The sequence below is a fragment of the Mustela putorius genome, unplaced genomic scaffold, assembly GCF_011764305.1.
Source record: "Mustela putorius furo isolate JIRA1106 unplaced genomic scaffold, ASM1176430v1.1 tig00003834_pilon_pilon_pilon, whole genome shotgun sequence".
NCBI classification, from domain to species: domain Eukaryota; kingdom Metazoa; phylum Chordata; class Mammalia; order Carnivora; family Mustelidae; genus Mustela; species Mustela putorius.
This window is the reverse complement of record NW_025421987.1, coordinates 136,355,879-136,369,464: the sequence shown is the minus strand read 5'-3', so window position 1 is coordinate 136,369,464 and position 13,586 is coordinate 136,355,879. Positions and strand designations below refer to the sequence as shown.

General features: G+C 48.8%; 1 protein-coding gene across 5 annotated transcripts in view; it reads left to right on the top strand.

The window, feature by feature from the left end:
* SCN5A (sodium voltage-gated channel alpha subunit 5) overlaps positions 1-13,586 on the top strand; it is a 94,829-nt gene that overhangs the window by 71,473 nt on the left and 9,770 nt on the right. For all 5 annotated transcript variants that reach the window (XR_006609302.1, XM_004759336.3, XM_045089146.1 and 2 more), the window contains 4 exons: positions 5,132-5,305; positions 8,669-8,791; positions 10,730-11,011; positions 13,319-13,372. Coding sequence is in view for 4 of the 5 variants with exons in the window: in XM_004759336.3 (XP_004759393.1) it covers positions 5,132-5,305; positions 8,669-8,791; positions 10,730-11,011; positions 13,319-13,372 (633 nt within the window). In the remaining variant the exon portion in view is untranslated. The remainder of the gene's footprint in view (positions 1-5,131; positions 5,306-8,668; positions 8,792-10,729; positions 11,012-13,318; positions 13,373-13,586) is intronic.

Sequence of the window (13,586 nt, the reverse complement as noted above, 5' to 3'; positions counted from 1 at the left end):
TCTCAAATAAATAAATTTTTAAAAGTAAATAAACTATTATGAATATATTTTTGCTTGGGATTGCATAACACTTATATCAAACAAGAACTATTAGAAAAAAAAAAGAAAAAGAAAAAAGTGGCAGTGATGCAATAATACAGGGAGATTTAACCACACTTTTACTAGTTCCTGACAAATCACATAAAAAGAACAAGACTATGAGAGAACTAAATTATGTATATATGTAGTTAACAAGGTTGATCTAGCCTAATAATAAAAACAATAACATTTAAATAGCACCCACTATGTGCCAGATCCTGTCATAAGCATTTTACAAAGATTAATCCATTTGATTCTCATAATAACTCTAAGAAATGAGTCTGTTATTAAGTCTGTCTTACAGATAAGGAAACTGCTAGATGTAGCAAAAATAGAAAGACTAAAAAACAACAATAAAAACAATCCTTAGAATTGTAAAAGTCATTCTTAAACTGTGGATCAAACAGAAAATAGTTGGATGGTACATTCATGGGTGCTCGTTATATTAAAAAGTAAGCAAATAAATAAAATACAAAGGCTACTCATGGGCCAAAGATGACAGTGTTTGTAAGTCAAAGATTATGATTCAACCAGTTCTGTCCACTTAAGATCTAGAAAAATAAGAAAGGAAAATTAGAAGTAGAGAAAAAAAAACTGGCTGGGGAATAAAAAACTAGAAAATAATAATATTGAAAGCACCGCGTGTAGAATGCAGCCAAAGCTGTAATAAGGGGAAAATACATAGGGGCGCCTGGGTGGCTCAGTCAGTTAAACATCCCTTTCTTGATCTCAACTCAAGTCTTGATCTCAGGGTCATGAGTTCAGGTGCCATGTTGGGTTCCACACTGGATATGGAGCCTACCTGGGGGGGACAGGGGGAAGGAGGAGAATTCATAGACTTAAACACTTTTATTAATAAATAGAAAGAATGCAAATTAATTATTTAACTCAAGAAATTACAGATGTAGCAACAAAATATTCTTAAGGACAATAAGAAAATAATAAAATTTAAAAAACAAGTTAACCAATTAAAAATAAATAATAAAACTGATATGAAATTCCAAAGCTGATGCCTTGAAAAGTTAATAAAATAGATACACCAGTAGCTAATTCTGATCTCTCACATCTCCAAGGATGGGTTCTTTTGCATTCCCAAGGAAGAAAATAATTCCAGTCCTGTTTAAAATGTTGTAGTGTATGAGGAAAGATGGAAAGTCTGCACATCCTTTTTATACAAGCTAAATAATGCTGATTTTTTAAAACCTCAGGTATAACAACGGGAAAACCATGGATTAGTTTTCATACACCATACTTATGAATAGTGTTGCAAATATCTGAAATACATGCAGATAAGAACCAGCAATATACTTTAAAAATTAAATAAGTCATACCAGGTATATTCTAAAATGGGAGAATAGTGCCATACTAGGATATCTATGTATATGAATAGGACAGAGATTTAAAAATATAATTATCTCAATGCATACCTGATTTTTAAAACTCCAGTAAGAGTAGAAATTAAATATATTTTCTTAGTGAAAAATTTGTTCAAATTAACTTCTATTATATCATTAGTAGTAAAGCACTTGAAACATTTTTATGAAAGTCATGAGTAAGAAAAGGTTGCTTTAACTACATTTTAGCTGTAGTTCCATTATTGAATAATAATCTTGAAGTACTAGCCAGTGCAATTGTAAGCACAAAATAACAAGGAATAAATATGACATGAGATGTTGTAAGAGGTACATGCAGAAAACTCTAAAACTTTGCTAAGCACTGTAAAAGAAGACAGACCAATAAGTATACTATAAATACACTCTGGTCTTGGGTATGGGAACTCCATATTAGGTCCTAATGCAGTTAATAATTTCAGTGCAATAACAATAAAATTGCAACATTTTTAAAGGGAATTTGACAAAACATTGCTAATTTTATCTTGAAAATTACTAAAAACGGCCAGGAGAATTCATACTAATTCAGGAACAGACAGAGCACAATAAAAGCACACAGAGAGGTCCAGTGGGCTTAAGTAAGTATAAAAATGTATTTTATATGGTAAAGTTGACTTCTAATCCATTAATAAAGTGTTGTAATGGTGAAAGCTACTCTGAAAAAAAAATAAAATGGATATTTGCTATTCACCAAAATATATCGGATTTTTAAAACTGTGATATAAAATAATGAAAGTTCAAAAGGCTAAAAAGAAGAAAAGAAGCGTCATTTTTTCCCTCTAGCCTTAGACTAGGTAAGGGCTTTCTTAACATGACACTGAAAGTTTTACTAGGTGAAAATGATAATAAGTGATGTAATTCTATTAAATGATATAATAACAAATGAAAATAAAGTGTGAACATCCAGTATGGTAAACAAAAGTAAACAAGATTTTTTTTAGTAGGTTGAATTTATTTAATTTGTTTTCTTTTCCAATTTTTTATTTTATTTTAAGATTTTATTTATTTATTTGACAGAGAGAGATCACAAGTAGGCAGAGAGGCAGGCAGAGAGAGGGGGGAAGCAGGCTCCCCACTGAGCAGAGAGCCTGATGTGGGGCTTTATTCCAGGACCCTGAGATCATGACCTGAGCCGAAGGCAGAGCTTAACCCACTGAGCCACCCAGGTGCCCCTCAAGTTTTTGTTTAAATTCCAGTTAGTTAATACACACTGTAATATTAGTTTCCAGAGTAGACGTTAGTGATTCATCGCTTACATACAACACCCAGTGCTTGACACACCCCCACCTTCATACCCATTCACCTATTAAGCCCATCCCCTGCCCACCTCCCTCCATCAACCCTCAGTTAGTTCTCTATCATAAAGAGCCCATTTCCTGGTTTACCTCTCCCCCCCCCATGTTTATCTGTTTTGTTTCTTAAATTCCACAAATGAGTGAAATTTTATGGTATTTATCTTTCTCTGACTGACATTTCACTTAGCATAATACTCTCTAGCTCTGTCCACATCGTGGCAAATGGCAAGATTTTGTTCTTTTTGATGACTGAGTAATACTCCATTGCACATACATCCCACATCTTCTTTGTCCATTCATCAATCGGTGGGAAAAGTAAACTAGATTTAAAGGCACACAACTGGGATGGAGTGTATAAAACTGTTAACATTTCTGATTAAACCAGATACTCATGTAAAAAAAAAAAATTAGATGAAGAGACACAGGCAGTTTGCAAAAGGGATACTGCAGATATCCAAAGCAATGATGTCAGCATTACTAGCAATAAAATAATTAAAATGTAAGAAAATACAACTTTCATTCTTTAGCCTGAGAAGAGTGACAAAGGAGAAACCCCACCACAGTCAGGGGAGTGGTGAGGAAAGAGCCAACTTGGTGCACTCTGGAGGGAGTGTCTGTCGGTGTCCCCAGCCGGAAATCCTATTCCCAATCTGTACCCAAACTACACCCTTGACCCAGCATCACAGTTCTAGAAATTTATCCCGAACAGATAATCAGACACACTGCTCACTGCAGTGTTGTTTCTTTTTTTTTTTTTTTTTTAATTTATTTATTTGTCAGAGAGCGAGCGAGCCAGGGCGAGCACAGGCAGATAGAGTGGAAGGCAGAGTCAGAGGGAGAAGCAGGCTCCCTGCGGAGCAAGGAGCCCGATGCGGGACTCGATCCCAGGACGCTGGGATCATGACCTGAGCCCAAGGCAGCTGCTTAACCAACTGAGCCACCCAGGCGTCCCTGCAGTGTTGTTTCTACTAGTGAGAAATCGGAAACAAATGAAATGTTCGTTAATAGGAGTTTGGGCTAAAAACCCAAGGGTATATGCAAATAAAATATTAGGCAGCCTTTTAAAAGAATACTACATATCACATGTGTTCACATTAGAGAGTAAATAAACACTCAAAAGATTGTTTAATGGAAAAAAAACTTTAAAGCAAAATAGTTTATCTTAGGAAACTGTGTCCTTGTATATACACATAGTGTCAGAAAGAGTTTTGCCCTAACTATTAGCAGTGGTTACTATAATGTCATGAAATCAGAGCTGCACTCTGTTCTTTTTTATAATGTCTATATTTAATTTTTTGTGCACTCATTTTTATAAGGAGGAAAAAAAACCCACCTACTTTTTGTCTTGAACAACTCCCAGAGTCCATTTTAGGAATCTGAATTATCCTGCCATGCTGTCTACACTGACTGATTAGCCACACATATCCCTGGGTAGTGCACGTCAGGGCTGACGGCATGGACCACCTGGGCCACTGGCTCATGCGGGCCCTGCAGGCTGGCAGGGAGGCCCATAGTGACAAGCAGAGGTGACTCCCCTGGGCCCCTGGTGACGTGTTCAGTTACCTAGACAGGGAGTCTCCAAGCACACTGTGTGGGGGGAGAGGTGGCTTGAGAGGCCCAGGTACAGATCAGGATAGGAGGTACCAGAGGGCACTTGGGAACCGGCAAAGTTCCTCCGTTGGCTCAGGAATTCAGGTTGAGGCAGAAACGAGGTGGAGAAAGACACCTGCCAGCATCTTAGAAACTCTTGACTCCTGGATTCTGAGGGTTGCAGGAGCTTTGGGCTCCCCAGGATACCTGGTCTTGTTCTTAGTAATGCTAGTAAGACAAACTGTCTTTGCTAGCATTTACTGGAGATTTTGCTTTCGATTAGCTCTCCCTGGTTGTTGTGTGTTTCCATAAACACATTGTAAAGGGGACTTTTAATGATTGTTATCACTGGACACCAATGTTGTGTCCTATGAAAAGTAGGTAGCTGCATCAAGCACATAGCAAAATGGCAACAAAAGGAGGGTTGGTGGGGTTTGCAGCAGGAAGCCCTGAGCTGCTCCTACACACAGCCTCCGTGTTAACCCAGGAGATCAGCACGTTTTCGAGAGATGCACTAGCTCAGAACTGAGCCTCACTCTCCAGCATGAAGCGTTCTCACCACACACTGTGCTTTGTTGTCCTCATACCGTGTGAGATCATTTCATGAGCCAGGAGAGCAATGCTGTTCTAGTCCAGTGTGACCTCTAAGGGGCCCCTCCACAAGGGGGTCTGCTCCTGCCCTCCTGGGCAGCACCTCCTGTTAGAGATGAAGTCTCTGAAGGGTGGGATGGGTGGTGGTTGGAACGTCATGTCCCCCTTGTCTGGCCTGATCTGTAGGCCTTTGAGGACATCTACCTGGAGGAGCGGAAGACCATCAAGGTTCTGCTCGAGTATGCCGACAAGATGTTCACCTACGTCTTTGTGCTGGAGATGCTGCTCAAGTGGGTGGCCTATGGCTTTAAGAAGTACTTCACCAACGCCTGGTGCTGGCTGGACTTCCTCATTGTGGATGTGAGTGCGGCCCAGAAACGGAGAGGGGTGGGGAGACCGGCTGCCAGGGCAGGAAGGAGCTGAAGCAGAGGGACGGGAGGACGGGAGGACGGAGGAGAGACAGGGCAGGTGGGAGTCAGCAGGCTGACGTGAGGCACTCAGCTGGGCCACAGAGCATGCAGAGGGGAGGGAGGCTGCCATCTGAGGTCACAGGAGAGCCCCAGGACCTGCCCATAAGGTTCCCTGGTTGGGAGGGATAGGAACCTGGGTGTGGCCATCAGAACCCCAAATTGGAGAGACAGAGGAGCAGGGGGAGACCTAGGCTTCTGGGGAGACGTGACTCACTACAGGGGAAAGTGAGGAGCAGTCCAAGCAGGAGTGCTCCCCTCCCCCGCCACACACACCGCCCCCTCAGGATGGCCAGAAGTCAGGGAGCAGACTAGCCTGTATCCCAGCACTGCCCATGTGTGTCATGAAGTGTCTATCAGGCCCCCTAGACAGGTGGCCAGTTAAGAACCTCTGTGTCCCCACATGGTAGGAGACTGTCTGTGCAGAGGAGAGAGGGAGCCAAAGGCCAGAGGGGACAAGGCTGGTGAAGGGATTCTGGGCAGGGAGGGGCAGGATCTTCTGGACTCAGGGAGAAGGTACTGCTGGGGGAAGGTGAGAGAGGGGTGTGGTCACCTGTGACTAAGGGGCTCTGGATTGCTGCCCTGGACAACTGGGTAGCTGGCACAGCTTTTCTGCCTGTCCAGGGAGGGTCTAGGACAGGAGGTGGCATTTCCTCTGAGCACCCAGTTGGCAGATAGAATGGGAGGCCTCTGCCCCACAGCCACCCAGGCCCCAGGACACTGCTGGGTACCAAGCAGGGTGAGCGCAGGGCCCCACGGGGCTCCTGAGCACAGGTGAGTGGGAGAATAACCGGAGGGGAAAATGAGACCCGAGTGTGGAGTGGCCTGAGGGCAGAGGGAACAGGCAGAGATGGAGGGCTCCGGTGAGGCTCACCGTCTGGTGGTGGAGGGTCCTGTGGAATGGAACGTGGGTCAGCATCTGCAGACCCAGAAGGCTTTCCAGAGGGCACACGGGCTTGGCCTCAGGCTCTGCCCACCAGCAGGGGCTGTCCTTCCCATGGTTGCACAAGAGGCCCAAGCGTCTGTTCAGCCCCCACATCCCACTCAGAGGCTAAAGGGAGGAGGGGTTCAGCCCAGGTGGGAGGTCAGCCCATGGGTGGCCATAGCAGGAGAGGCTCCTTGGGCTAGTGTGTAGAGACACAGATCCAGATCCTTGGGCTTCTGGTTCAAGCCTCTTTGTATCACCCCAGTGACTGAGAGGATGCTAATGTTGGGGGGAGGGGTTCTAGGAGGACAGAGAGAGCAGGAGGGAAGTCTAGCTGCCCTTCTAGCCTGGGGTCCTCAGAGCCTCCCTGAGAGGAAGGAGAGGACCCAGAAGCCTCCTGCCCTGGGGCTGTAAGAGGGCCCGGGATCCTGGCAGCTCTGCCCTGAGGCTCCTCACCCAGCAGCTTCTTGGGAAGTGGGGCCTGCTGAACGACTCTCCTCAGGGAAGGCAGGGGACAGTTTGCAAGGACTCTGGGAAAGCCCCCCAAGACACCCCCTTGAGGAACTCAGGACTGAGGCTGGGCAAAAGGGATTGTCCAGTGCTTCCCGTCCAGTCCCAGAACTGGAGAGTGAGCTGTGGACAAGGAAACTGAAGCTCTCAGCAGAGAGGGGCCTTGCCCAAGGTCAAGGAGAAGGAAGTGGAGGCTGGAATCCAGCTTTCCTGATGAGGGCCGTGCTGCCCCCTCACTTCACGGGAAATGCCATCTTCAGGCCCCAGGGTCTGGAAAAGGCTATTTCCAGAATCAATCCCTGCTTTTTTTTTTTTTTTTCAATAAATATTATTGGGTATCTACTATCGTAAGTGCTGGGGATCTCGGGGACCAAAATAGACTAAAACCTCTGCTTACATAGAGGAAGGCAACCACAAACAATAAACGTACCCAGTAAGCCAGCTTTACACTCAGAAGCTGACGTGTACCAGGGAGAAATAAGATGCGGAGAACGAAAGGGGATTAAGAGGGCCAGGACGCCAGCAAGGGGAGGGTATAGATGACAACTTTAAATAGGCTGACCAGGTTGGGTTCACTGAGATGACACTGGAGCAAATGTGAAGGAAGCTGGGGTTAGCCAGGCAGAACCTTCCACACAGAGATTGGAACAGCAGTGCAAAGGTCCTGTGGTGGGGCATGCCTGGCATACTTGAGGAACTGCAAGGAGGCCAAGTGGCTGGAGCAGAGTCAGTGGGGAAAGGAAGAGCAGCAGATGAGGTGGAATGGCAAGGGGCAGAGCAGGGCGCCACCATAGAAAACCATGGACTTTTATTTAGAATGAAGTGGGAAGGCACTGCGACACTCCAAGCATGAGAGTGGCATGAGGTGACTCCTCTTACTGGAGGAGTCCAGGGGGTGGGGGTGGGGCACCCACAGTGGCAGGCATAAGAGTCAGGAGGCCGTGGCGGCTGTCCAGGGGAGAGAGGACAGTGGCCTGGCCAGGATGGTGGCAGTGGCAGTGGTGAGAAGTATTTGGACTTCTGATGTATTTTGAAGGCAGAGCCAACAGGAAATCCTGCCGGGGTGGGCGGAGGGTGTGAGAGACAGAGAGGAGGCAGGGATAACGCCAAGGCTTGTGGCCGGAGCAGCTGGAAGGATGGAGTGGCCCTCAGCTGAGACGGAAGGGCTCTGTGTGGGGCAGGTGCACAAGCTTCAGGGGCACAGACAATGGGGGCAAACTGCTGGGAACGAGGGGACAGACTGGCCAGAGCTGGTCGCTGGGCCGCAGAGTCCCTGCTCGCGTGTCCCACCTTCCAAGATGTCTGATGTTGCAAAGTCCGGCTTTGGGGGAGAGCCCCAGGATTGTCTGTCCACTCACAGTCAGCCGAGGCCCATCCTTCCTTACCAAGAAGAGACTTCTTTGGGGAAAGGCTGGGGAGGCCCAAGAATCTGACTCGAAGGAGGGTCGGTGGGGACCAAAAGCCCAGGCTTTGTGTGCCAGCTCCTCCGTGCAGTGGCTGGCTTGGGAATTCAGGTTTCTATCCATAGAACAGGAAGAATGCATCCCAAGTCCACGGGTTAGTGAGTGCACAGAGCAAGCTCGCTCTCAGCAAAGATCTGAAAGCTGGGACACACTAGTCTCACCCCCAGGCTCCTTGGCCCAGGAAGGCCAGCCCAGTGCGTGGCGGCCACAAAGATGATGCCACTGGAAATAGCACAGACTAGACATGGGGAAAGCCTGCTGGCTCTTCACACTGGCCTTGCTTTAGGTGGGCTGGGAGACCCACCACCCGTCTCTAGAGCTGTCCCCACGGCATTCATGCCCACCTTACCTCCCACAGGTCTCCCTGATCAGCCTGGTAGCCAACACCCTGGGCTTTGCCGAGATGGGCCCCATCAAATCGCTGCGGACCTTGCGTGCGCTCCGACCCCTGCGAGCCCTGTCACGGTTTGAGGGCATGAGGGTAAGGGAGGGTGACTGCCTTCCTGCCAGGGCAGTGGGAGGTGACTCCACTGAGACAACCCAGGTCCACTGGCTGACCGAGAAGCCCAGCCCAAAGCTGGGACTGTGGCCCCCCAGCCTGTAGGGGCAGGGTGCCAAATCTCTAGGAGGAGTGCTGCTGGGCTCACAGGCACCCAAAGGGTGGAGAGCGGTGAGACCCCTCCCCCTAGGCCTGCCACCTCCTGCTTCCGCTCTGGGGCGGGGGGCCATCTGTGTGTGTGCTCTGCCTCCACGGGCCCGCCTGTGTGCCCTCCTCCTGGCAGACACAGGCTGTCTTCTTGGTCTGCCATGGGCAGCACGGCTGTGCCAGTCAAGGTGAAGGAAACAAGGAGGGAGCGGCTCTACCCTCACCATCACACAGCGGTTGGCATTTACTTAGCAAACTCTTTCACACTGATCTCTAAGTGCAGAGCCCTATGCATTTTTTAAGTCATCAAATTTCACCAAAGAATATGTGCATATAAGACAACTTTAAAGGCCCCACCAAGGCGCCTGGGTGGCTCAGTTGGTTAAACCTCTGCCTTCAGCTCAGGTCATGATCCCAGGGTCCTGGGATCAAGCCCCACATAGGCACCCTGCTCAGCAGAGAGCCTGCCTCGCCCTCACCCTCTCCCACTCCCCCTTGCTGTGCTCTCTCTCTCTCTCTCTGTGTCAAGTAAATAAATAAAATCTTTTAAAAATAAAATTAAATAAAAACCTCACCAAGAAAAAACATTACCCCATAATACATAGCAAGAAAACAAACATGTGTGTGCATTTGTGTGCACATGTGTTTTTTGTTTTTTTACAAAACCTGCGCAGTTCTGCTGCGGCTTCATCAGCCACACCTCTGTGTCTCTTGCTGACCCAGCAGGCTCCATCCCACAGCCCCCATTTTGTTGATGGTTTCAAACTTTGCCCACACCCCTATGAGGGAAACAGGTCACTTATTCCTGGTGCGAAAGCATTCACAAGTGAATCATCCCACCCCAAGTTCAATGTCTCTTGGGATTAAGGGCATTTGATTCCCAAGGGCTGTGGAGGAGATGGGAGTAGCCTTGAGTGCCTCTGCTGGGGCTGTCGGCCATGAGCCACCTCCATGGTTTCCACCCTGTTCATCATGCCTGCTGGGGACAAGGGAACCCTCCTCACCTGCACGTGTCCGCATCACCCGTCCCAGCCCCATGCTCACCATATGGCCCCACACCAGCGTCACTTCCAGTCAAACACCTTCCTGGCTCCAGGATGGTTGGACACTTGGCCCTCAGGGGAGCAGAGCCCACTGTATGCCTTTGCCAAGGAAGCCTCCCTGGGTTGCTCTGAATTTCGATGACAAGACCAACACCAGGGCTCCACGGGGTCAGAGAGCTGCTCACGGGAAGGCAGAGGCCCAGGGAGGGCCCACACCAGACCACCACCACCTCCGCCCTCTCAGCTGGGCTCTCACCACAGTGTTGGAGAACTGCCAATGCCCCTACCAGACATGCCTCACAGAGGTCCCCGGGGCATCCTTTATGGAGAACACCCATCCTTCCTAGTAACAGCAACCTTAAAATAAACCAGAAACTTAGCTCAAAGTTGTGTCTCTGGAGGCCCTTTCCCATCAAACTGCTGGCATACTTAACTAGAGAGACCCTGTTGAAAATTCAGTGTGAAGGTCATGAATTCAGGGCAGGAGGACCAGAAGGGAAAGGCAGAGTTTCCGGAGTTGCAGCAGACATTAGTGTGCAAAAACAACAAAAAGTGTGTGTGTGTTCTCTACCCCCCCCAACCCCCCATCATCTCTCCTTTTATTCCCCATCAGGGCTTCCACGCAGGGTGGAGTTAAGTGGGGGAAGTAGGGGCATAGGTAGGCGCATCTTGAAAAGGGCATATGCTCTGGGCACTCCCAGGAACAGAGCCTCTTCTCTGTCCACTTGAGGTCGTGGTCAATGCCCTGGTGGGCGCCATCCCATCCATCATGAATGTCCTCCTCGTCTGCCTCATCTTCTGGCTCATCTTCAGCATCATGGGCGTGAACCTCTTCGCGGGGAAGTTTGGGAGATGCATCAACCAGACTGAGGGAGACCTACCTTTGAACTACACCATTGTGAACAACAAGAGCGACTGTGAGTCTTTCAACGTGACTGGTGAACTGTACTGGACCAAGGTGAAAGTCAACTTTGACAACGTGGGGGCCGGGTACCTGGCCCTTCTGCAGGTGGTAAGTCCTGGAGGGGAGAGACTTCCTTCCTCCCACTGGCTGTCCAGCAACAGGCTCCTTCACCCACAGTGTGGGCAGGAGGGGGACAGTGGGTCCCCTCTGGGTCCTCACAATAGGGTCACTCTGCCCAAAGGAAGCTAAGGAAACTCTAGGACTTTTTGGCTCCTTGGCAAGTCCCTGGATTTTCCATTCTAGAACAGGTGCCACATTCTCTAAGAAGCATGGCATGGGGGTTCAGCACTGAGGCAGACCCAGCTCCCCAGCCAGTGGCCAAGTTGACAGCCTCACGCTACCAATTTGGCAGTGTGATGACACAGGTTAAAAATCAAAGACCAGAGACACACAGAGACTGAACTATTAGCCACACAGTGACTCCAGCCTTCTGTTACGAGATGACAAGCATCTCGTCACCTTGGGTGCTCTCCAGCAGCTGGTTTCCAGAGCATACCCAGCCCTCTCTGCACCAGACAGGGCTTCCTGGCACGGGGAGCTGAAGTAGCTTGCCTGCTCTGGGGCAGCCTCAGTTTCCCCATCTGCCCTGCCTGTGTCCGAAGAACTCTCAGACATGAAAGTTTGTATGGGCAGTTGTACCCATACAACTCTGTCAAGACTCTGTAGCCTTGACAGCAGACAGAGTCTTAACACAGAGAACCATAACTTGCTTCACTTGCTACCCCAGTCTTAAGCCCAGAGACCTGTTTCTAGTCCCCAAAGCAGAGGAGCACTCAGTGGGCTCTCATCTGAAAATTTAATGCACATCTACTCGCTCCTCCAGCTCTCCCTTCAATCCCAGGGGTAGCTTTTTCCAAAGACTCCCTGAAATACCTCCTAGAGGGCAAGATTAGAGCCAAATCCAGAGAGCCTTCTGTCCCAGAGACTTCCCTCTAAAGGTCAGCACTTGGAAGGAAAGGCCATTCCAACAGAACGACATAGTGGCCAGAAAAGCAGTCACAAGCATCTCGTCACCTTGGGTGCTCTCCAGCAGCTGGTTTCCAGAGCATACCCAGCCCTCTCTGCACCAGACAGGGCTTCCTGGCACGGGGAGCTGAAGTAGCTTGCCTGCTCTGGGGCAGCCTCAGTTTCCCCATCTGCCCTGCCTGTGTCCGAAGAACTCTCAGACATGAAAGTTTGTATGGACAGTTGTACCCTGAAAGGAGGCTTGGGGCAGGATTGGCTTTTGCCGAGGACAAAGGTGAGACCCCCTGGATAGTCAGCCTCACCACCAAGCATGTCTCTCAAGTTCTTCCACAATCTTCATAGCAGCCCAGGCTGGGGCGGATGGCGCAGCCAACACCAGAACCCTGTGGCATCTGGCCGCCTCCTCTGCTGCCTTGGGGCAGCAGTCTTGTGTGGGCTCATGGGAGCTGATTGTTGCATTTTCAGATATTTTGCAAGCCATGGTTAAAAATCAGATGTTATAAACTTATAATTCATTAAGTGATATTAAAACAAAATCACAGGGTGGCTGGCCAGCTCAGTCAGAGGAGCATGCCACTATTGACCTCAGGATGGTAGGTTCAAGCCCCATGTTGGGTGTAGAGATTACTTTAAAAAATAAAATTTAAAACAAAATTCACTATTACCACCTATTATCATGTATGCCCCTGAGGTTGATCATATGTGCTGTAACCATACAGTGGAGACCACAAAGCCCCACTCCTATGTGTCTCTTCCCACATCTGTGTTCAGTAACAGCCTGTTGGTAACTTGAAACTGACCATGGCGGAAGTGTTTACCCAGAAAAACTGGCAAACACAACAATCAGGGCTTTGTTCTCTTCTGGAAAACCATTTGTTAGCCACTTACCAACACACCACTGGCAAAAGGACCCCCCTTAAGTATGAGGGGAGGTGGGCATGCTTCAGGGCCATCCTGAGAGGCCACAGAGCAGAAGCCACAGGCTGCTCTGAGGTGCACGACAGAGGGGACCAGGTCGGGACAGGGATCTACCGCTCTGTCGCTGACATCTGCTGTAGGACTGCATCGTTTTAGAATCTGGAATGAAGGTAGATCTGATAGGCAGACCTCCTTCAGGCCTTCTCAATCTCCTAGCCAACTTCAAGAAACTTCTTAACCCACTCCACAGCCTCCTTACGGTATGAGCTCAGCCAGCCTCCCCTCCGCCTCCAGCCCTGAACAAGGCCTTTTCCTGACCACATAGCCATGTGTGGACCTGGCCAAAGGACCAGGGCACGATGCTTGCTTCTCGTAGGAAGCTGTTGCCTGACCTCATCTGTCCGGACAAGAGCCCCTCATAGCTCAATAGATGCAAGTTCACTGATTCTTACTCTTGTCTTTTCCTTCCAGGCAACATTTAAAGGCTGGATGGACATTATGTATGCAGCTGTGGACTCCAGAGGGGTAGGTAACCATGCTGGCCTCTCCCACCAAGTCAGGCAACTGAGGCTCCAGAACGCTTGGCCTCTAGCGCCTCAGTGCCCACACCCAACAGCCCACCCCATAAGGACCAGTGTCTTGTGTCAACCTGCAGTTGAGAAGGCCCTGGAAGGCCCAGGCCAGGCCCTGGGGCAAAGTTGCATGATCTCCCAAGGAACCCCAAATCCTCAAATATCTT